Source organism: Grampus griseus (assembly GCF_964374135.1).
Source record: "Grampus griseus genome assembly, chromosome: 3".
Lineage (NCBI taxonomy): Eukaryota > Metazoa > Chordata > Mammalia > Artiodactyla > Delphinidae > Grampus > Grampus griseus.
The window spans coordinates 166,123,668-166,146,025 of NC_139019.1; the positions used below are offsets into that span (position 1 = coordinate 166,123,668).

Here is a 22,358-nt window from a genome sequence, read left to right on the forward strand (position 1 = left end):
GAGAGTCAGAGGTCATGAACCGGCGCCCAGCCGTTTGGATGCAGTTAGTTGAAGGCTTTTCGCTGTGCTGAGACGCCATCTGGTGTGGCATCTCGGTGGGCGGGGATGACCTCTCGTTCCTGAGCCTGACGGAGCCTCTAACTGCAGCTTTAGGGCTTTGGGGAGCCTGGGTCAAGTCCTGCGGGCATCCCGTCCGCCCCCCTGCCTTCATTCAGGGCTGGGCCTCGGAAGCGTTTTGCTCACCCCTTCCCTCTGCTTATCTCGCCTGCCCCCAGGGACATCTTGGGTGCAGACTGCAGTCAATAAGTGAAGGAGCCTCCTGATCCTGGCCTGGATACCAGCACTTACCAGAATGGAGTTCACGTTGCACGCCTACCTGCAACTGCAAAATCTCCCAGGTCTGTATCTTCAAGGAAGGTCGCTCCCGCCCTACAGGGGGCACTGTGTACCAGTTCCCAACCTTGCCTTTCAGCGCCAAAGCAGCCCCTGAACTGGTCTGGTTCCCCAGAGCTGGTGGGACAGAGAACACCCCTCCCTAAGTCCAACCTCTCAATGGAACTGACTCTTGAACTGTTCCTTCTCAGCAGACAGGATTCTCCTAGTTTGGTGAGCCTAAAAGGATTCACTCTGAAAAGGGGCCACCACTTCTTTTTTTTTTTAATTTTTATTTATTTATTTTTGGCTGCGTTGGGTCTTCGTTGCTGCGCGTGGGCTTTCTCTAGTTGCCCCGAGCAGGGGCTACTCTTCATTGCGGTGCGTGGGCTTCTCATTGTGGTGGCTCCTCTTCTTGCGGAGCACGGGGACTCTAGGTGCACGGGCTTCAGTAGTTGTGGCACATGGGCTCAGTAGTTGTGGCTCGCGGGCTCTAGAGCGCAGGCTCAGTAGTTGTGGCGCACAGGCTTAGCTGCTCCGCGGCGTGTCGGATCTTCCCGGACCAAGGCTCGAACCCGTGTCCCCTGCATTGGCAGGCAGATTCTCAACCACTGCGCCACCAGGGAAGCCGCGGGGCCACCACTTCTGATTCACCCAATCCGCCTTCTCAATCTAGGATATGAGATTAGGTGGAAGACATGAGATGCTTTCCTGGGGAAAGGGAGGATGCTCTGTGATCCTGTTGGGACTGTCCTGCCTTAGGGAACTGGCCCAAGGAGTCCCACCTCAAACACTAGACTCAGGGGCCTTCCTGCCTCAGGACTTTGATCCGTTATTTCTCTGACCCCTGCAGAATCCCTCTGAGTGGGCTTGAGCGGGCAGGGAATCTGAATGGAAAGCTTATTCAGATTGGAGACACAGGCTTTGGATCCAGACAGATGAGTCAAAACCCCTTAATATTAAGCTGTGTGATCTCAACTCTTCCCCTCTCTGATTCTCATCTTCCTCACCTATGAATGGGGAGAGCAATCCCCACCCTAGGATTGTAGTAAGAATCGGTCTTGGACCAGCCCCTGACAGTCCTCTTGCAGAAGAACAGATGGGGCAAGAGGGGGAGATGGGAAGGTCAAGGGTGAGCTTGAGGGGACTAATGTGCCCGAGAAAGTTTGGAAGGAACACATTTTTGCACTCACATAGAAATACTAGGACACACCAGATGTTGATGGTGTTTACCACTGGACGGTGGAATTGCTGTGTCTCATGTTCCTCTTTTTGGTGCTTTTGGTGTTTTCCCAGATTACCTACAATGAACATATGTTACTTTTGTAATCAGAAGAAAAAGTAAATGTTATTTTTTTAAAACAAGAAGTTCTATTTTTTCAATGTTTGATTCAAAGATAGCTAGGGAATTCCCTGGCGGTCCAGTGGTTAGGACTCTGCGCTCTCACTGCCGAGGGCCCGGGTTCAATCCGTGCCCAGGGAACTAAGATCCCAGAAGCTGTGTGGTGCAGCCAAAAAAAAAACCCCAAATGTTTTTAAAAATTAAAAAAAAAAAGGGGAGCTAAGGCACAGGATGGTGATGCTGAGTTATGGGCTGGGGGAGATTGGAAAGGGGTGAGGAGTGCTGCTGAAAGGGGAGGAATATAAAGTCTGGGATTGTTGGGGGCTTGGGCTCCATGGGCAGTAGTGGGGATCTAGTCGGGGGCCGCCAGCCCCAACTGGGCTAAGGCATCCTGAGGAAGTGGAGGGGATGGGCAATGGGAAGTCCCAGGACTAGGCTGCCACTGCTGCACGGACTGCCTCCTCCAGAGCCAGGTGGGAGGGGGAAAGGCCTCAGGAGACAGGACACCTCACCTTAGAGACCTCTCTCCACATCCTGGTAAATATCATTCGGCGCTTCCCATGAAGGGCCTCAGTGCCTGCCCGTTGAGGGGCCAGGACAGTCCCATCCTCCCGTCTAGGCAGCCGAAGGACCTGCTATCAGAGCTGCTCTTGTGAGGAGGTAGATGCTTCCCAGGAGGGAGAGTTCTGGGTCAGAACTCAAGGAGCAAGCTGGGCAGGGCCCCTCTGCCCCTTGTTGCCTAGTTTCTGACCCAGAGGAAGGAGCTTATACTTTGGGATTCCCATCCCTCCACTCCTGTATGCTTGATGGGGAGAAGATGGTTCTTAGGAAACCCCTGTAACTGAGCTGGGGTCAGCGACACCTGCGTTCCGCTGAACTTAAAGGTTCACCAGAGGGGAAATAATCTTAGAGGTGGAGAGAGTTGCTCAGGAGGTCCCTTCTCCCAACATCTCAGCCTGTCAGCAGGCCTTGGAGATGCAGCAGTGTCCAAGGCCGACCTGCCACCCCAGAATTCAGTCTGATACAGGAGGAAGACAAGTAAAGAAGACAAGTGAAGAGGTCCTTGCAATACAGTGTGACACAGGTGCTGTGAAGGGGAAGCCCAAGGCGCTGGGAGCAGAGGAGTCATTGCCCCTGCGTGCTGGCATGGGCTTTCCAGAGGGAATCGGAGAGCACTGTGATAGAGGCCCACGCTCTGGCATCAGAAAAATCTGGGCTTGTGGCCCTGGCAAGCGACTTGACCTCTATGTGATTCTTTTGGTCTTTTCTCCCACAGTCGTAAAATGGTTGCCAGAGCATGAAGCATTTTTTTTTCTGTGCTCTTGTTTGAGGAAAAATATGAAAGGGGTTGGATTTATTAATAAAACATTTGGAACTTTCTTGCACATGGTAAAAATTCAAGCAGTACAGAAGTATTATATACAGCAGCATAAAGTTTCCTCACCCTCCAGACCCCAGGCCCTCCGCAGGGACAATTACAGTTAAAAGTTTTCATTTCATCTCTGTGTCTTCAAACATGTGATACAGAGCCTCCCAAGAAAATGATGAAACCTCTCAGATGTCAATAACGCGTTTCAATGGAGATAGGGACTTTGTATTTTCAAGTAACATACAATATTTTAAGTTGTGTCAAAGGGCAGAAATGAATGACTTTGTTTTCATACAGGCCTTTATGTATAAAATGAAACACAACAAATATGTATATCCAACGAGATCAAACTATATACACTGTTCTCTACACCTTTTGCTTTTAAAAGAAAACAATATCCTAGCGATTGTTCCAAACAGCACAGAAAGACCTACCTCATTCTTTCTGACAATTTGAGATCCTAGAAGTGGAATTATTGGGCCCTACAGGGGCTGCAATCTGATATTGCCAAACTGTCTTCAAAGATTTTGCATCAATTCTGCCCCATCTGCAGTGGTTGAGAAGGTCTACTTCCTCACACCAAGGCTAGTGTGGGTATTTTCTGGCTTCCTCATCTTAATCTGATAGGTGAATACCACAGTGTTTTACTTTTTATTTATTTATGGATAAGTGAAAGCATACAGATTTTTAAGCTTTATTCAGATATAGTTGATATACAAAATTGCACACATTTAACATATACTTTTTTTTTTTTTTTTTTTTTGCAGTACGCGGGCCTCTCACTGTTGTGGCCTCTCCCGTTGCGGAGCACAGGCTCCGGACGCGTAGGCTCAGCGGCCATGGCTCACGGGCCCAGCCGCTCCGTGGCATGTGGGATCTTCCCGTTCCGGGGCACGAACCCATGTCCCCTGCATCGGCAGGCGGACTCTCAACCACTGCGCCACCAGGGAAGCCCTAACATATACATCTTAATGAGTTTGCTTTCTTTTGAGGGGGGGCGCCGGGCTGCCCGTCATGCGGGATCTTAATCCCCCCACCAGAAAACGAACCTGCACCCCCTGCAATGGAAGCACACAGAGTCTTAACCACTGGACCGCCAGGGAAGTCCCAGTTTGCATTTATTTCTAAAACAGTTTTCAACGTCTCCAATTTCTTCTCTGTGTGTGTATTAAAAACATGTATTGCCAGGGAATTTCCTGGCGGTCCAGTGGTTAGGACTCGGTGCTTTCACTGCCCTGGCCGGGTTCAATCTCTGGTCGAGGAACTAAGATCCTGCAAGCCGCACAGCGCGGCAAAAACAAAACCAAACCAAAACAAACAAAAAAAACAACCCAAAACCATGTATTGCCATTATAGGCTCTTGGGAGTGTGATTTGGCAAAACCTATTCAGAATTAAACTTCACATGTCCTCTGACCCATCAACCCAACTCCTGGTTATTTATCCTATAGAAATAAAAACATAGGAGGTATATATTACATATGTATGTGTGTGTGTGTGTGTGTATATATATATATATATATACACACACACACACACATATGCATGTACATACATATATAAAGAGAATGTTTAGCGCCGATATTGCGGTGATAGAACTGGAAGCAACGTGAATACTCATCAATACGGGAATGTTTGAATAAATTTCACTGCCCTTATGAATTGCAACTTTAAAAGTGAGTAATATATTTAGAAAAAAAAGAGTGATATATATCTGGAGGGAGTGTCAGTTCAGGCTCTGTGGAGAACAATTTGGCGCCATCAATAAAAGCGAAAAATTCAACACGCCTTTTAACAAGCTATTTCACTTCTACAAATTTATTCTCGAACTCTCCACCTTGTCCTCTGCTCTTGGTTCCGCCCTCAATCCTTCCCTTTAGGGCTCGTGACCGCCCCAGCCACGCTTTCCCCCAGTCTCGTTCCCGCCCTTAACCCCGCCCCCGGGCCTCGTCACCGCTCTAGCCACGCCTTCAGGGCGTGGTCCTAGTTCCCCAGGCACGCCCCCCGAGTCTCGTTCCCGCCCTTAACCCCGTCCCCGGGTATCGTCATCGCCCTAGCCACGCCTTCCGGGCTTGGTCCTAGTCCCTAACCCCACCTTCGGTGCCGCGTTCAGATCCCGTGCTGGTCTGGCTCCAGGGCCCAACCACGTCCCCGCAAGAGGAAAGCCAGAACTCTGCCGGCTACCGGAAGCCACGACCACCTCCCTGCCGGCACCCTCACTTCCTGCCGTCTCTTAGGGGCTTCCAAGGCGAGTCAACGAGTCCCTTTCGCCGGAAGCGGAAGTGCGTGTCGGCGGGATCATGGCGACTTTTGCGGACTTGCCGGACTCTGTTCTGTTGGAGATCTTCTCTTACCTCCCGGTTCGGGACAGGATCCGCATCTCCAGGTGCGGCCCCGCCCCGCGCGAGGGAAGGGCCGGGCGGGGGGGGGTTGCACCAGGAGATGGACATCTGGTCCCCGCGGCGCCGGGACGTTCTAACGGCAGGTCCCCTTCCCCAGGGTCTGTCACCGCTGGAAGAGGCTGGTGGACGACCGGTGGCTGTGGCGACATGTCGACCTGACGCTCTACACGGTATGCGGGGCTGGCCGGGCAGGTCTGGGCCAAGGTCGGGCTGGCCCGACCTCGAGGACCACGCCTCCAACCCTGTGTTTCGAGCGAGGCTGTTCCGGGTGCATCCCGGCCGCGTCAGTTATTTGCTCCACTGTGACGTCCAGGCCTCAGTTTCCCCACCTCCAGAATGGGTGTTACCAAAGTCGTGCAGGGAAAGGGCTTATTGATGAGTTTTCATGGAGAAATCATTTTCCATAGTCAACTTATTTCCAGAATTAATCTCCTGAGTGGTGCAGGCAAACCATTTCCACTTTCTCCCATTTGCATTTTATTTTTTTCTTTTTATTATGAACTATTTCAAATATATGTAGAAATGTACAGAGGATAATATCTGAAACTATTTCCCCCCCTACCTAGATTTAACCTTTTTTAACCTTTGGCCTTATTTACTGCTGATCTTGTGAAACACACATACAAATGTTTATATATACACATATGCATACAACAGTTTTAGGTATATCTCTTGCACTTTTGAAACCCTCCTCAGAGGTAACCACTATCATAAAGTGGATTTGTATCCCTTCGCGTTTTTATTTACTTCTTATGTGTGTGCCCGTAAGCAATACACAGTATTGTTAACGTATTTCTAAAATTTAGATAATGCTGCTCTACTCTTTAGATAGTTAAATGCTGTTTTACTTGTATAACCAGCTTTATTCACACATCGCTTTTGAGATTTACTCTAATCAGCACTTGTAAATCTAATTCATTCCTTTTAACTGCTGTTAAATGAATATACCGCAAATTGTTTATCTATTTTCCTGTTGACAGATGGTTAGGTTATTTCCAACTTTCTACTGTTATGAACAGCCTTATAAGGCAGTGTCTCAGACTTCACTGTGCATACGAATCACCTATGGGGATCTTGTTAAAATGCAGATTCTGATTCAGTGGCCTGGAGTGGGGGCCCCAGATTCCAAATTTCTAATAACTTTCAAGGTGTTACTGATGCTGTTGCTTCTTGTTCCACAAGAATGTCCTTGTGTCTGTCTTCTTGCATCCAGGTACCAGTTACTCTGAAACCTAGAAGTACAATTTCTGAGAGGTAGGATCCTTTATATTTTCTCACTTTCAGTTCTTCATCTGCAATTCCAAAATCAGAAAGCCAGAAAAGTGAAAAGGTTTTTTGTAAGCTTGGCACAAATTCATTTGGTGGCAACACCTGATGTGAACTGGTGTGAGGCTATTAATGTCCTTTTCCTTATCCCACTTGGAATAAAAGTCATGTTATACTGAAAAATATTAATCTGATAACAAGGTGCTGCCCTTGACCCTTCTGATGGTATCATATATGGTATTTGTACCACATTAATTCTGAATTCTGAAACCCATCTGTCTTCAGGAGTTTTGGATAAGGAATTGTGGCCTTGTATAGAAATTATTTTTATTGAAATCACCTTTAAAAATGGTTATTTTTTCTGTACTAAAAAACTAACACATTACATAATAATGTAGTTCTTAGTTATTTTTTCTGCCATTTTATTATGAGAAATTTCAAACATATGTAAAAGTTGAAAGAATAGTACAGAGAGCACGAAGTTGCCCACTATTAGTATTTAACTACATTTGTTTTATCCCCTGTTGACCGATCCATCCATCCCTCTTTCCATCCATCAATCCATTTTATTTTTTAAATACACTTCAAAATAAGTTGCAGACAAGAGTCCACTTCATCCCTAAATGCTTTAGCGTACGTAATAGAGATTAACTAGAACATTTGTTTTGCATTTCTCTTTTTGAGGTTTAATTTTTAAAAATCACACAAGTCATGAATAATTCTTGTAAAAATGTTGAAGTAGTATAACTATGTGTGGTGATGGATGTTAACTAGACTTATGTGGTGATCATTTCACAAGATATACAAATATTGAACCATTGTGTGTACACCTGAAACTAATATAATATGTCAATTATATCTAAAAACAAAAAACCATTGAAGTATTGCCACAGATGAAGCTAAGAGCCTTTGACAGTCATCCCCTGGTATCTTCAACCCTTACCCAGAGTAACCACTATTATAAGTGTGGAATATTTCCTTCTATCCCATCTTCTATGCCTTTATATCCTTGGGCCTGTATAAGGGAAGGAAAGTAAAGTGGTTACAAGAGCAAGATTGGCCTTTGGAGTCAGGCTGTGTTGAATCATAGCTGTACTCTTGCAAGAACAAGATTCTGGCCACTGCATTTTTCCAGAGGTACCTGCTACACAACCAGGTACTGTGTGAGCTTTCTAGTTCAGTGCTCATCACTGCACCTGGCAAACAGTAGGTACTCAATACAAGTTAGCCATTATGGTTGGAATAATTGTACCCATATAAAATATATAGTATTGTTTCTTTTTTCTTTAACCTTTAAAGTATCATTTTGCCACTCTTTCCTGCATGTTTTGAGGAGTTACCAGGGTTCATATCTCTGGATCTACTTTGTTCTTAGTTACTACCTACATGGCTGTTATCTTATCAGTGGACATTTGGTTTTTGCTGTTAAAACCACGATGTCAGAAACTAATGTTTCTGTAGGGTAAATTCCACAAAAGAGGTCTTACTAGGTCAGGCAGAATGTGCATTTAAACAAACTGAAAAATTAGTTTAAAAAAATAATAAGGGGGGCGGTGCAAAAAAAGATATACACAGGATTCAAAAGGTACAAAATAATAAAAATTGGAAAGTAAGGTCTCCCTACTTCTGTCACCCAGGTCACCTTGTTCTTTCCCAGAGAAGCAGCAGATGCTCCCCACCCCCTTTTTTTTTGTGGGATCTTAGTTCCCTGACCAGGGATCAAACCCGGGCCCTCGGCAGTGAAAGTGCGGAGTCCTAACCACTGGACCGCCAGGGAATTCCTGCTCCCATATTCTTAAAAACAAAACAGGTGCCAGTGGGTGTCCACATTTTACATTTCAGTAAAACTCACCAGATCGCATTCCAAAGTATCCAGACCAAGTCCCACCAGCAGGACCTGAGAACTGCTTCTCCACATCCTGGCCAGTGTTTGATATTATGAAACTTAAAGGATTTTCTAATTTTGTCCTTTTACAAGTAAAAGGGATTCAACCTCTGGCTTCGTGGGCATTTAAAATTTTGCCAACGGTCGCTTCTACTTGTGTGAGTTCCCTTTTAGTGGGTAATGTTTCTAGTGAGTCCCTTTCCCTCGGCCCAAACTTGCAGGTCCAAATTTTATCAGGAAGATTTGATTCCTCTGTCAAGAGTAGTCAACAGGGAGAAGGGATAAATTAGGAGTTTGGGATTAAAATATACACACTACTGTATATAAAATAGATAACCAACAAGGACCTATAGTATAGCACAGGGAACTATACTAAAAATCTTGTAATAACCTAAAATGGAAGACAATGTAAAAAATATATATATATATATATATATTCTGAATCACTTTGCTGTACACTGAAACTAACCCAAGATAGTAAATCAACTATATTTCAGTGAAAAATTTTAAAAAAGAATTTAGGAATAAAAGGATTAGGGATACCAAGAACCCAACAGAAAAGGTGTAACTGAGAGGCAGCAAAATATCCTCTTGCCTGGTCGTGGATTTTGCTAATAAAAAAGTCATATTTACAAAAAAAAAAACTCGTCAACAGATTTTATGGTATGCAGTTTCTTTTTAATTTTATTTATTTATGGTTGCGTTGGGTCTTCGTTGTAGTTGTGGAGAGCGGGGGCTACTCTTCGTTGCAGTGTGCGGGCTTCTCACTGCAGTGGCTTCTCTTGTTGCAGAGCACGGGCTCTAGGCACGCAGGCTTCAGTAGTTGTGGCATGCAGGCTCAGCGTGGCTTGTGGGCTCTAGAGTGTAGGCTCAGTAGTTGTGGCGCACGGGCTTAGTTGCTCTGCGGCATGTGGGATCTTCCCGGACCAGGGCTCGAACCCTTGTCCCCTGCATTGGCAGGCGGATTCTTAACCACTGCGCCACCAGGGAAGTCCCTACAATTTCTTTTTTCTGTCCTTTTTTTTTTTGAAGCTAAAATGTACATATAATGAAATGCACAGGGTACCAGTTAGTTATAGTTCGTTTGTTTGTTTTCTACTAATTTCCCAGGGTTAATTTTTGCAGCTTTCACTATTACCAAGCTGTGATTTTTATTTTTTTCTTTTAACCTAGATCTGATTTACCCTGGGCAGTTTTAGCCTTTTTCAGTTTTATTTTATGTTGTTTATTTCTATGAGGAGGTAGTCATTAAGAAAGGGATAAAAATATTGCCAGGTGGATTTACTTTCTTGCTTACTGCAGAAGATAACTCTTGCTAGAGACAGATCTGTTATGGTCTCTTACCGCCATTGCTTTTGTTTCAACCTAGAGGTCAACACAGATTAAATCATCCTGTTGCTCCTGGGGAGGTATCTGGTGGCGTGAGGCTGGTGAGGGAAGGACAGAATTCCCAGGGAACATCAGAGCCCCAGCTGGGGACTGCCTGTCTCCAGGCAGGTGGGGGCCTTGGAAGATGCCCCACATCTCTCCCCCAGTCACAGCCCGCCCCCCACACCCCGTTTCTGGTTCTTACAGATGCGGCCTAAAGTCATGTGGCACCTCCTTCGCCGGTACATGGCATCCCGGCTCCATTCCCTGCGGATGGGCGGCTACCTGTTCTCGGGCTCTCAGGCTCCCCAGCTGTCCCCCGCCCTGATGAGGGCCCTGGGCCAGAAGTGCCCCAACCTCAAGCGCCTCTGCCTGCACGTGGCCAACCTGAGCATGGTGCCCATCACCAGCCTCCCCTGCACCCTGAGGACCCTGGAGCTGCACAGCTGTGAGATCTCCATGGCCTGGCTCCTCAAGGAGCAGGACCCCACCGTGCTGCCCCTGCTCGAGTGCATCGTGCTGGACCGTGTCCCCGCCTTCCGCGACGAGCACCTGCAGGGCCTGACGCGCTTCCGCGCGCTGCGCTCGCTGGTGCTGGGCGGCACCTACCGGGTGACCGAGACCGGGCTGGATATGGGCCTGCAGGAGCTGAGCTACCTGCAGAGGCTGGAGGTGCTGGGCTGCACCCTCTCGGCCGACAGCACCCTCCTGGCCATCAGCCGCCACCTCCGAGATGTGCGGAAGATCCGGCTGACCGTGCGGGGCCTCTCGGCCCCTGGCCTGTCGGTCCTGGAGGGCATGCCGGCCCTGGAGAGTCTGTGCCTGCTGGGGCCGCTCATCACCCCAGAAATGCCTTCCCCGCATGAAATCCTCTCCTCCTGCCTCACCATGCCCAAGCTCAGGGTCCTTGAGCTGCAGGGGCTGGGCTGGGAGGGTCAGGAGGCAGAGAGGATCCTGTCTAAGGGGCTACCCCACTGTATGGTCATTGTCAGGGCCTGCCCCAAAGAGTCCATGGACTGGTGGATGTGACTGCACCAGCCGAGCCTGAGACCCCTCTCAGCTTTTATTAATGAGTCCCAGACCCTCTGAGCAGCACCTTACCATGGGCAGGTAATCCGGCTGGAGAGCTATGAAGGCCACAGGTAGAAAGAACCTAAGCCTTGGCTCCTCCAGATCATTAGAATCATGGTTTGCCAGCTGTGTGGCCTCTGTGACATCAGCCAGCCTCTCGGAGGCCCTGTCCTCACCTCCAGAAATGAGGAAGACCATAGCTACCTCTCGGTTATGTTGCAAAGCCTTACTCTTTACCAGCCCTGAGGCCCGAGAAGGTCCTGGATGAAGAGCCATTCTCAGGAACAGGACAGATGTGGAAGGGTGGGTTAGGAGTTAGGGAGACCTGAGGGGTCAAGGCCCCTTAGGAAGCCTGGAAGGGCTGTCAACGCATGTGCACCAGCACACTGACACATCATTGACACGCCGACACACCACTGACACGCCGACACACCACTGATAGTCCTACATGCACGCAGGAGACACGGAGAGAAGGGCAGATACAACTCATGCTTTGATGTTCGAAATGTTAATAAAGTTTCTAAGTTGTCCTTTCAGTATTTTGTATTCTGTATTTTCCAAGTTTTGCGCAATATATATTATTTTGCTATTAAAGAAAGATAATCACGTTTTTCAAAAAAGCATTTGGTTTATTCATTCAACAAATGTGCCTTCAGCCTCCGCTCTCTTGCAAGCATGGTTCTAGGCACTGGGACCACAGCAGTGAACAAAACAGACAAGGAAGAAGACAGGATGATAAACAGGTGAACACACGCATGGAACGGTTTCAGAGACTCTGAGACAATAAACCAGGGCCACGTGATGGGGGCACACGTGTTTGGTTGAGTGGGCAGGGTGGGCCTCTCTGAGCCCAGAGCTGAGAGGTGAGGAACCAGCCCCGGGAAGCGCTGGGGAAGACAGAAAAGGCAAAGACTTGAGATGGGAGTGAGCTTGGCAATTTCCAGGGATGGGAAGAAGGTCCAAGTGGCCGAGGGAACAGGGGGTGAGCAATCAAGAGTGAAGTCAGAGATGATGGGGAGAGGTTAGAAGGGCCTCACAGGTGGCTTTGGTTTTAGGGGTTCAAAAGGTAGCAACTCCTTTTCCTGCCCTTTGAGTCTGAACCACTTGAAAGATGCAGGTGGCAGACTGATAGTGATCCTAAGTAACTTAGGATCACTGCCCATGAAATGAGCATTATTTTTTTTTTGAAGTATAGTTGATTTACAATGTTGTGTTAATTTCTGCTGTACAGCAAAGTGACTCGTGACTCAGTTATACATATGTATATACTTTTTTTTTTTTTTTTGGGCCACGCCACACGGCATGCAGGATCTTAGTTCCCCAGCCAGGGATCAAACCCGTGCCCCCTGCAGTGGAAGCGTGGAGTGTCAACCACTGGACCTCCAGGGAAGTCCCTGTCATCTGTTTTAAAATGTACCTGGACAATAGTGCAGCCTTGGGACAGGGTCCTGGTACACCCCCCTCAAGGGATATACATAACAATATCTTCAAGTTGTTTTGCAGATACTGAAACCTCCACCAGGTGGGAGAAGTTAACTAACGGTATGGTGCCCACAAGCATTTAGACCCCAGAACGGTTAGAACCAGAAGGTTAATGATGCTGACTCCCACCTACCTCACAACCAACAAATCAGAAGAATGTCCACGAGCTGATCACGCCCTCCTCTTTGAACCATTACTATAAAACTCCTCACTACCCCACTCCAGGTCGGGACACACAGTTTTGAGGACATTAGTCTGCTGTGGCCCCCTTTGCCTGGCAAAGCGAAAAAGCTATTTTTTTCTAATTCACCCCCACCAAAATAAAAATAAAACAAGACAGAATGTACCTGGAACTTGTTTTAATCACGTATAGTAAGGTGATAGACGTGGAGACAGCGGTTGTATGGCCATTAGCATAACTGACACCATCTTGGGCCCTGTTCCTCCTGTCCTTCCACTGACCCTATGTAAGACTGTACTGTACAGTAAATGACTTCTCTGTCGTCAAGGGCTTTGTAGTTAATACTGTTTCATAATCATTAGGTTCAGGTGGCCTCTATGCTCTGTTAGGCCCCAAACAATGATGAAAACTTTCACTGCTGATGTATTCCCGGCACCCATGAGACTAGTTACCCATTTAAAAATCTTGACTTAGGAACGCACATCCTGTTTCCAAGCACCTTCCCCCACCCCCTAGGTTAACTATAAATTGTCCAAATGGCCCCTCGGGGGTGTGGAGTGAGGCTGTGAATGCTTCCGGATCGCTGTCCAATTGATCCCACCCTGTGAGTAAGTTACCCTGTAATAAACGGATCCATTGATTATATGGAGCTGCCTGCCTTGTTTTTCGGTCTCAAGATGCTTTCTTATTTCGGTGGTCTCTTCATTCTCTCCATCCTCCAACAACTGTCCTTTAAAGAAGGGCTTATTACTACAATTCCCAAGAGCAGGGGCATGCCATGCCAAGAACGGCCACACGGGGGCGCACCAGGACTGGTCAGCAAGAGTGAGGGAAAAGCATGGGCCAGAGCCTCTGTTATAGTTTTTGCTGGAAGGAATGGGAGAGGCAGGGGAGGCCAGCAGAGCAAGCTAAGAATTGGATGGTTTAAATAATTTCAGTGGGGGACTTCCCTGGTGGTCCAGTGGTTAAGAATCCGCCTTCCAATGCAGGGGACGTGGGTTTGATCCCTGGTCGGGGAACTAAGATCCCACATGCCGTGGGATCACAACTGAGCCAGCAGGCTGAAACTAGGGAGAGAAGACCATGTGCCACAACAAAAGATCCCGCATGCTGCAAGAAAGATCCTGCGTGCTGCAACTAAGACCCAATGCAGCCAACAATTAAATCAATATATATAAAAATAAATAAATATGTTTTTAAAGGCATTTAAATAAATAAATAAATAATTTCAGTGGGTTCTAGGCTCTAGGGGTGGTCCCTAGTTGCATGCTACATGGTCCTGGGATGATTTAGGGCAGAGGGAATATTGGTTTAGGGTCCCAGGGTTAGATAAAGGAGGTGATCGGATTGGCTGGTTTGCATATGAGAAGCGGGCTCCCAGGCATGTGGTTTGCTATCTCTAGGAACTAGCTAACCCTGGGAGGGGCGGTCTTTCCCCAGGTTTGCAAGACCTAAGATGTCAAAGCATCATAAAATGTAGAAAATAAAAAACATGATTAATACACCCTCCCATGGGAATTCTCTGGCTGTCCAGTGGTTAGGATCCGAGCTCTCACTGCCAAGGGTCCAGGGTTCAATCCCTGGTCGGGGAACTAAAATCCCACAAGCCACGCAGCGTGACCAAAAAATAACCCCCCAAAACAAAACAAACAAAAAATACACCATCCCATGAAGGTAAGGTATCATTTATCAAGTGCTTGCTTATTGCATGTCAGGTACTGTGCTCAGTCCTTCATGTACAGACTCCTATCAGCAGCCCAGTGAGAAAGGCACAGAGGAGGAAACTGAGGCACAGAGAAGTTAAGTTGCCCAAAGCCACACAGCTAATGACGTAGCAAAACTTGAGTAATCTTATTCCATGATCTTAACCATTATGTGAATTTGCTTTGTTGACATGGAACATTATGTGAAAGGATGGCCCAGTAACTGTGCCCCATTAGACAAAAAAATTTTTTTCGTTTATTGAGGCATAATTAATGTATAACAAACCACATGTTTAAGTAATTTGATGACTTTTGACATATGTGCACTCATAAAACCACCACTACAATCAAAATAACAAACATTTCCATCACCCCCAAAAGTTTCCTTGTGGCCCCTCATAACCCTCCCTCCGTTCTTGTCCCCAGGACCACTGATCTGTCACTATAGATTATTTTGCTTTTCCTAGAATATTATATAAATGGAATCATATAGTGTGTTATTTTCTCTGTGTGTATGGGAGGGGTCTTGTTTCTTTCACCCAGCGTAATAATTTTGAGATTTATCCAGACAGTTGCAGGGATCAAAAATTTGTTCCCAGGAATTCCCGGGCAGTCTAGTGGTTAGGACTCCATGCTTCCACTGTAGGGCGCCCCTGTTTGATCCCTGGTGGTGGGGGGAACTAAGATCCCGCATGCCCTTCAGCGTGACCAAAAAAATAAAACCCAAAAAACTTAAGAAAAAAATTTGTTCCTGAGTAGTATTCCATCATACGGCTAGAGACAATTTGTTATCCATTCACTGATGGATGGTTATTTGCGTTTAAACATATAATTCTTGAGAAGAAATGAACACAACATTGTAAATCAACTATACTTTAGTTAAAAAAGTAAAGTATAAAATAAGCCTTGGGACTTCCCTGGTGGTCCAGTGGTTAAGACTCCGCAGTCCCAATGCAGGGGGCCCGCATTCGATCCCTGGTCAGGGAACTAAAGATCTCACGTGCTACAACTAAAGATCCCGCATGCTGCAACTAAGACCCAGTGCAGCCAAATAAATAAATAATTTTTTTAAAAAGAGCCTTAAAAAACATATAATTTCTGGTTAACAAGAAATTTTCCTGATGTTGAAAATAATACCTGCTTGTAAATAATTTTAACATTACAGAAATTGAATCTATTTCTAATCTCTGGCCCGGGAGGGAATCATTGTAAGTTTGGCTTATCGTCTTCTAAAATTTTCTTTGTCTTGTTGACTGAAAAAAAAATGCACAGTGTGAGAGTTGTGAGTTAAGTTTTATTAGGGACAAAATGAGGACTATAGCCCAGGAGACAGCCTCTCAGATAGCTCTGAGGAACTGCTCCCAAGAGGTGGGGGAGGAGGTCAGTATACGTATGACTTTAATGAAGGGGGATACGTGCAACCAAGCACACATTTGGTAGAAGGTCACTGCTAGTCGCAAGGGGCAGATGTCTCCGTTAATAATTTTAGTGCTTTTCTAAATATGAGAAGATGGAAGAAACTAGACTGATAAAATCTTCTGAAAAATCTGACTATCGGAAGACCTGTTCTGCCAGTTTTTCCCAGAGCACAGAGTGCCTCATTCCTGATCTCCACCCTGAACTTCTTGCAGGGTGAGATGAAGGTCAGCCACTGCAGTGGCTAGTGACTTCATTCCTGTAGAACCAGAAGGCAAGTGACAATTTTTAGTTGGCAGTCTATTATTGTGACTTTGGACAAAAAAAAAACGTGGGCATCTCTTCATTTCCCTCCTGAGTTTGAGACCAGTCACAGGAATCAGCAATGAAAACATCAGCTTCATGGCCCATAAAAGCAGGACTGAAACACGTGGCTCCACTATGCAGCCTGGTGGGTTTTCTGATATTTCACCCCTAAATTTGCCAGACCTACTTGGGCATGGCAGAGCTGGTCAACCACAAGGCTCCTGTAGATGCTTACTGCATGGCCCCAGCCTGATCAAAATACCCTCTGTCTGGGGCCCAGAAGACTCCAAAAGGCAGAGAGAAAGGGTGTGAACCGTTCAGACTCAGCTCCTTCTTCCAAACCCACTATTCAGATAAAGTGTGTGCACGTGTATGTGCAGAGAGGGATCAGAACTGTTGCTTCAGCTGAAATTCCCCCCACTCGGACCCAGGGAGCCAGAGGAATGGAGTTTCTGCCCTAACTCAGACTAAAGTGATGCATACCTGTTTAAAAATTTTTTTTTGATTTTTTAAAAATAAATTTATTTATTTACATATTTTTGGCTGTGTTGGGTCTTCGTTGCTTGCACGCTGGCTTTCTCTAGTTGCGGCGAGCGGGGGCTAGTCTTTGTTGCGGTGCGCGGGCTTCTCATTGCGGTGGCTTCTGTCGTTGCGGAGCACGGGCTCTAGGCGCGCGAGCTTCAGTAGTTGTGGCACATGGGCTCAGTAGTTGTGGCTTGAGGGCTTAGTTGCTCCACGGCATGGGGAATCTTCCCGGACCAGGGATCGAACCCATGACCCCTGCATTAGCAGGCGGATTCTTAACCACTGCGCCACCAGGGAAGTCCCCATACCTGTTTTGCGTCTATCTCAGCCTATCGACAAGGATGCTATCAGCTAGGGATGCCTGGAGCACTCACCTGGGCCCAGACTAAATGCAGCGAGCCTCCACAGACATTTCCCCAACCTGAGCCACTGCTATGTGGCTGGACTGGCCCTTATGGTTTCTTATTATGATTGTGATGAAATAAATTTATTTTAAGGCTGGACAAGAAAAAATTAAACATAGATTCTCTCTCTGCCCATTTGGGCCACTACCTCCTCTCCTTCGTGTACAACGTGCTTCTGCATTATACATTAACCAGACCTCCTCAGAAGACACAAGAATACCTGCCCGATTGCAAAGAGCAATTTTCTCCTGGCACCAGCAAGGTAACTCCTTGGGAGATAACATTCCTTTCTTAATCTTGTAAAAGGTCACAATGACTAACTATTTGCCTTGTACGTGCAGATCTGTACTGTGTGAACTCTCAGCATGTCACTTTGATGTATAACCTTTTTCTCAAAAAAATGTACATAACTGTGCTTTGACCTGTAGCTGGTGGAAAAGTCCTCAGAGCTTTCTGAAAGACTGTCTCCCAGGTTATAATCCTCAGGTTGGCTAGAATAAAATTCTCTATTTCTTTATTAGATTGGCTACTAATTTTTTTTTCACTGAGAATTTCAAGAAGCACCTCAGCAACAATCGACAGGGAACTTGAAAAAACAAGGTTTATTAGTCACAGGTCCTAAAGGGTACGAGGGCATGCCTAAGGTCTCAAATAGAAGGAGATAGGAAGCACAGACCTGGGTTCTGTCTTTCTTGGGGTGGAGGGTGGGGTGACAAGTATTTTAAGGTTTCATTGTGTATTGGTGAATTTAAAACATAAGAGCAGGAACTAGGGGGCAGGAAGAGAAAAATGCGATCACTTAAACAATCAGTTATCTAGGTTGCCCAGGGATCGCTAAAAGAGGACCTTCGTGGATGGGGCAGCCTTGTTTCTATCTGGTTGTTTAGCTAGTAACTGTGTTATGCAACTGGTAATAGATTTATCTGAAACGGATATCTTTGAAATAGATGCCTCAGCAATCAAAAGCTAATGTCAGCCATGTACACTGCACCTCCTTAAATGCAAAGATATCCCTGAGCTTCTTGGGGAGAAACTCCCCCAACAAAAGAAGAGCCTTTTTCTGCCTAACTCGTTAAGATGCTTGCAGATCTCGTCGGAGTGTTCTCCCTCTTGCAATAACCATTTTGAATAAAGTCTCCTCTTACCAATGTCCAGAATTATTTTTATTTGACAATACAGAACAAACAAAAATCCTCATTTTTAAAAGTATCTATATATTTCTTTTATTATTTGGTTGCGCTAGGTCTTAGTTGTGGCAGGCGGGCTCCTTAGTTGTGGCATGTGAACTCTTAGTTGCAGCATGCATGTGGGACCTAATTCTCTGACCAGGGATTGAACCTGGGCCCCCTGCATTGGGATTGCAGAGTCTTAACCACTGCACCACCAGGGAAGTCCCTCAGAGTCATTCTTGACTCCTTGCCCCCAAACTACACAACAAATCCATCAGCAGACAGTCATTGGCTCTGCCTTATTTCTAGCATCAGAGCACTGTCCCACTCCTTCCATCCTCCCCTGCTACCTTTGTCCAGACATCTTCATCTGTCATCAGGATTATTTCCTTAACTTTCTAATTGTCCTCCCCAATTCTATATTTGCTTCCATGGAGTCACACACAAGACAGAGATCTTTTAAAAATATACATCAGATAATGTAGCTCAAAACCCTTCAGGGGCTCCCCACCGCACTCAGAGTAAAACCCAAAATTCTTACAGTTGCCCAGATGGCCTCATATGATCTGACTCTGTTACTTCTCTGATTTTATCTCCTGCTGGTCTCCAACCTTCACAATTCACTTCAACCATTTTAGGTATTGAGCTTCTGTTGTTGGTCAAAGAGGCGAAACTTTTCCTGCCTCAGGACGTTTGCACTTGCTGTTCATTCTTCCTCCAGAAATTCTCACAGTCCCCAAATTCCTTCAGCCTGATTGCTGGGGGTAATGTGGAAATACTGTGTCTAGATAACTCTGGGCCTTAGTTTTCCCATTTGCCAAACCGTCGCTCTTCCCCGCTACAAGCCCAAGCACTAAACACTGTTAGAACCCAAAGGTATAGTGGTAAGGAAAAATGCTTTTTTAAAAAAAATCTTTTTTCTCTTTTTTTGTTTTTTTTTCTCTTTTTGTTTATTCTTTTCTTTTCTTTTTTTAATTTTAAAATTTTTATTATTTTTATTATTCTTATTTATTTTTTTACTCAGATGGCATTCTCTCCCTTTCACTCTCCCAAAGGAAGAGAAGAGCGATCATCAATGGCTAATGGCAGCTGCAGAAGCAACACCAATAACCAGCTTCATGCTCAGGACAGAACACCACACCTCCTCCTCGTGGTTTCAGGTGCTCTAACATTCAGAGAAACTTCTCTAGAAACGACCTATAGAAATGATCCCTGAAAGTACAGTCTTGAAAAATGCTTTCTTAAAATGAGAACTTTCCAATACGGAAAGGGAAGTTTTATGGTTGATTTCAAAAGTAGCCAGTTGAGATAGAATCTAATACCCTTGATTCCCAGCAGATGGCAGCACATCACCAAATTTGCCATGTAAATTATTCACTATAACTTCTTGGGACTTCCCTGGTGGCACACTGGTTAAGAATCTGCCTGCCAGTGCAGGGGACACAGATTCCAGTCCTGGTCCGGAAAGATCCCACATGCCGCGGAGCAACTAAGCCCACGCACCACAACTACTGAGCCTGTGCTCTAGAGCCTGTGAGCCACAACTACTGAGCCTGTGTGCCACAACTATTGAAGCCCGTGTGCCTGGAGCCCATGCTCCGCAACGAGAAGCCACTGCAATGAGAAGCCTGCACACTGCAAAGAAGAGTAGCCCCTGCTCTCCGCAACTAGAGAAAGCCTGTGAGCAGCAATGAAGACCCAACGCAGCCAAAAATAAATAAATTTATTTGAAAAATATTATAACTTCGTAACACAGGAATTAAGAGAAGCTGCTAACATTTGTATTCCTCTTCACCCTTCATAAGGGGAAAAATGAAAGGAATTCGTATTTGTTGAATATCCACTTTATCAGCAGGATACTCTGACTTACACCTATGATTTAAACCAGAGCACATCCCTCATCTCTCAGAACTCCCCAAAAATAGTCAAATGGGAAATGAAACGAAAATTTAGATGTATGTATGTACAGTGTCTAGGAGTTAACCTAATAGAAAGATACAACCCACTGAAGAAGAAAAATTTAAACTTTAACACCCTAAAGAAGAAACAGGGTAAACAGAGGATGATCCCTTTGTGGACAGATACCTTCCTAAACCTGGTGTTCTGTTGTATAAGGGTCTCGGAATGGTAGAGAAAAGGAGCAAGAAAAGCCTGTATTGGATATCCTGAGGACTGGCCAACTAGAAGCGAGGCCCCGCCCAAGCCCCGCCCTCACACCTGAAACCCTCCCCCAGCTCAGACCCTGAGCCTGGAGCCTGGCTTAGCCCCGCCCACCAGATCCTGTACTTACGCCCAGCCTCGCCTTCTAGGATTGGTCTTCAGCCCCGGTCACGCCCCCAGGCCTTATCTCTGCCCAGGCCACGCCCTCCAAGAATCTTTCTCCTCTCTAGCTCCGTCCACTTACCTTGGTAAGTGGCGCCAGGCTGGAGCGATTTCAGGAACATGGCCGTCCCTCTGGCTTCTTTAGGCTCCTCCCTAGGGCCACGCCCCTTTCCGGCTCACAAAACCGGAAGTGAAGTGGGAATCAGCGCCTGCAGCCTCAGCGAGCGTAAAGGTCACTCAGCAGAGGTATGGACTGCCGGGTTGGGGGGTGAGTCAGGGTCACCGGGTAGGTTCAGTCCTGCCCCAGTAGTGCTTTTTTCCCGACCCACTGGGTGGAGGAAGAGCTGAAGTGGAATTACGTTCAGGTGACGCTGGGCCTTTATTTTCTCATCTTTCAAACTGTTGTCCACGCTCCCGTCCACAAGCACAAGGCAGATGTTATAACCCAAAGGTATGGTGGGATGAGAAAATGCTTCTTTAAATGAGAACTTTCAAAACGACATGGGCATGGATGATGGCAAACTACCTGCACACACCCTAATCTTGTCAGCAACCCCACCCTTGAACTATTGCTGTAAAACTCCTCATCAAAAAAACCCCCCAAAACCAAAAAAACAACAAAAAAAACTCCTCATCAAATCCTCCTGGGTCGGGACACATAGTTTTTCAAGGCAGGAACCCGCTGTGTCCCCCTTTGCCTGGCAAAGCAGTAAAGCTATCCTTTTCTACTTCACCAAAACTCTGTCTCTGAGGTTCGATTCGGCACCAGTGTACAAAGAAGCAGAGCTTTCGGCATTGATTGCCTCACCACCAGCCAATCAGAAGAATGTCCACGAGCTGATCACGCCCTCCTCTTTGAACCATTACTATAAAGCTCCTCACTACCTGATCTCAGATGGCCTCCGCCTGCAGCGGCTTGAAGCAGGATTTTTGGTTCCCTGGCCAGAGATTGAAGTCAGGCTGTGGCAGTGAGAGCACTGAATCCTAGCCACTAGACCAATGGCCAGTGATAAGGCCCTGGCCCATCAGCTTTGTAGAAATAAATTTCCACAAAGAGACAAAGAGTAGTGAAAGAAATAAAGTGTTTATTAGGAGGAAAAAGAGTACGTGTGGATAGATACACGGGCGGACTCGGAGAGTCGTGCCCTCATGGTAGTTTGAATCACGTATACAGGGCATTTCTTCTGAGTTTCCTTTGGCCAATCATCTTGCTTTGCCTGGTTCTGAGTCCGTATTTGGTTTGTCTTAGGGCCCTCCCATGTGTGCGAGGGCATCTCTTAGCTGAGATGGATTCCAGTGAAGAGGCCTATGGATAGGTTGACATCACTCCCTTTTTGACCTCCAAGGAGACTTTCTGCTCATGTACAGTCGGGAAGGTCTCCTTGACCTTGAGAATGAGAAATATGGGAGAAGTTAACTGTATGCTGCCCACAAGCATGGTCTTTATCTTTTATTTGCACAGGGTTCAGCCTCTCCTATACTTCTGCTATTTTCTTCATCTTGGAGTATCTGCCATGCGAAAAATAAAAAACAGAATAAATACTCAAGGAAGAAAAACACATAGGTAACAGAAAAATGTCACTACTTTGAATACACAAAGAAATCAATGATAAGAGTTTGGTACGGTGACCAATATAAATTTTTAAAAAAATAAGGGGAAATAAAGGTTAAATAAAGGATTGATTGAATGGAGGAGATGATGCTGAAAGCTCAGCTTCTCTGTACAAAGGTACCGAATCAAACCTCAGAGATAGGGGTTTTGGGTGAAGTATCAAT

At 46.2% G+C, this 22,358-nt stretch overlaps 1 protein-coding gene and 1 long non-coding RNA gene across 2 annotated transcripts; one reads left to right on the forward strand and one right to left on the reverse strand.

The window, feature by feature from the left end:
• Positions 1-174: 174 nt before the first annotated feature.
• On the forward strand, positions 175-11,667 carry FBXL12 (F-box and leucine rich repeat protein 12). The gene is made up of 4 exons (XM_082650949.1): positions 175-398; positions 5,320-5,468; positions 5,582-5,654; positions 10,211-11,667. Exons 2-4 carry the CDS (start codon positions 5,383-5,385, stop codon positions 11,030-11,032), a joined length of 981 nt encoding a protein of 326 aa, XP_082507075.1. The 5' UTR covers positions 175-398; positions 5,320-5,382; the 3' UTR covers positions 11,033-11,667.
• Positions 9,210-20,709, reverse strand: LOC309820276. Its single transcript, XR_014296498.1, has 3 exons — positions 20,665-20,709; positions 9,980-10,000; positions 9,210-9,583 (listed from the first exon to the last, which is right to left on the reverse strand). It is a non-coding gene; the product is annotated as an uncharacterized lncRNA (long non-coding RNA).
• Positions 20,710-22,358: the final 1,649 nt, after the last annotated feature.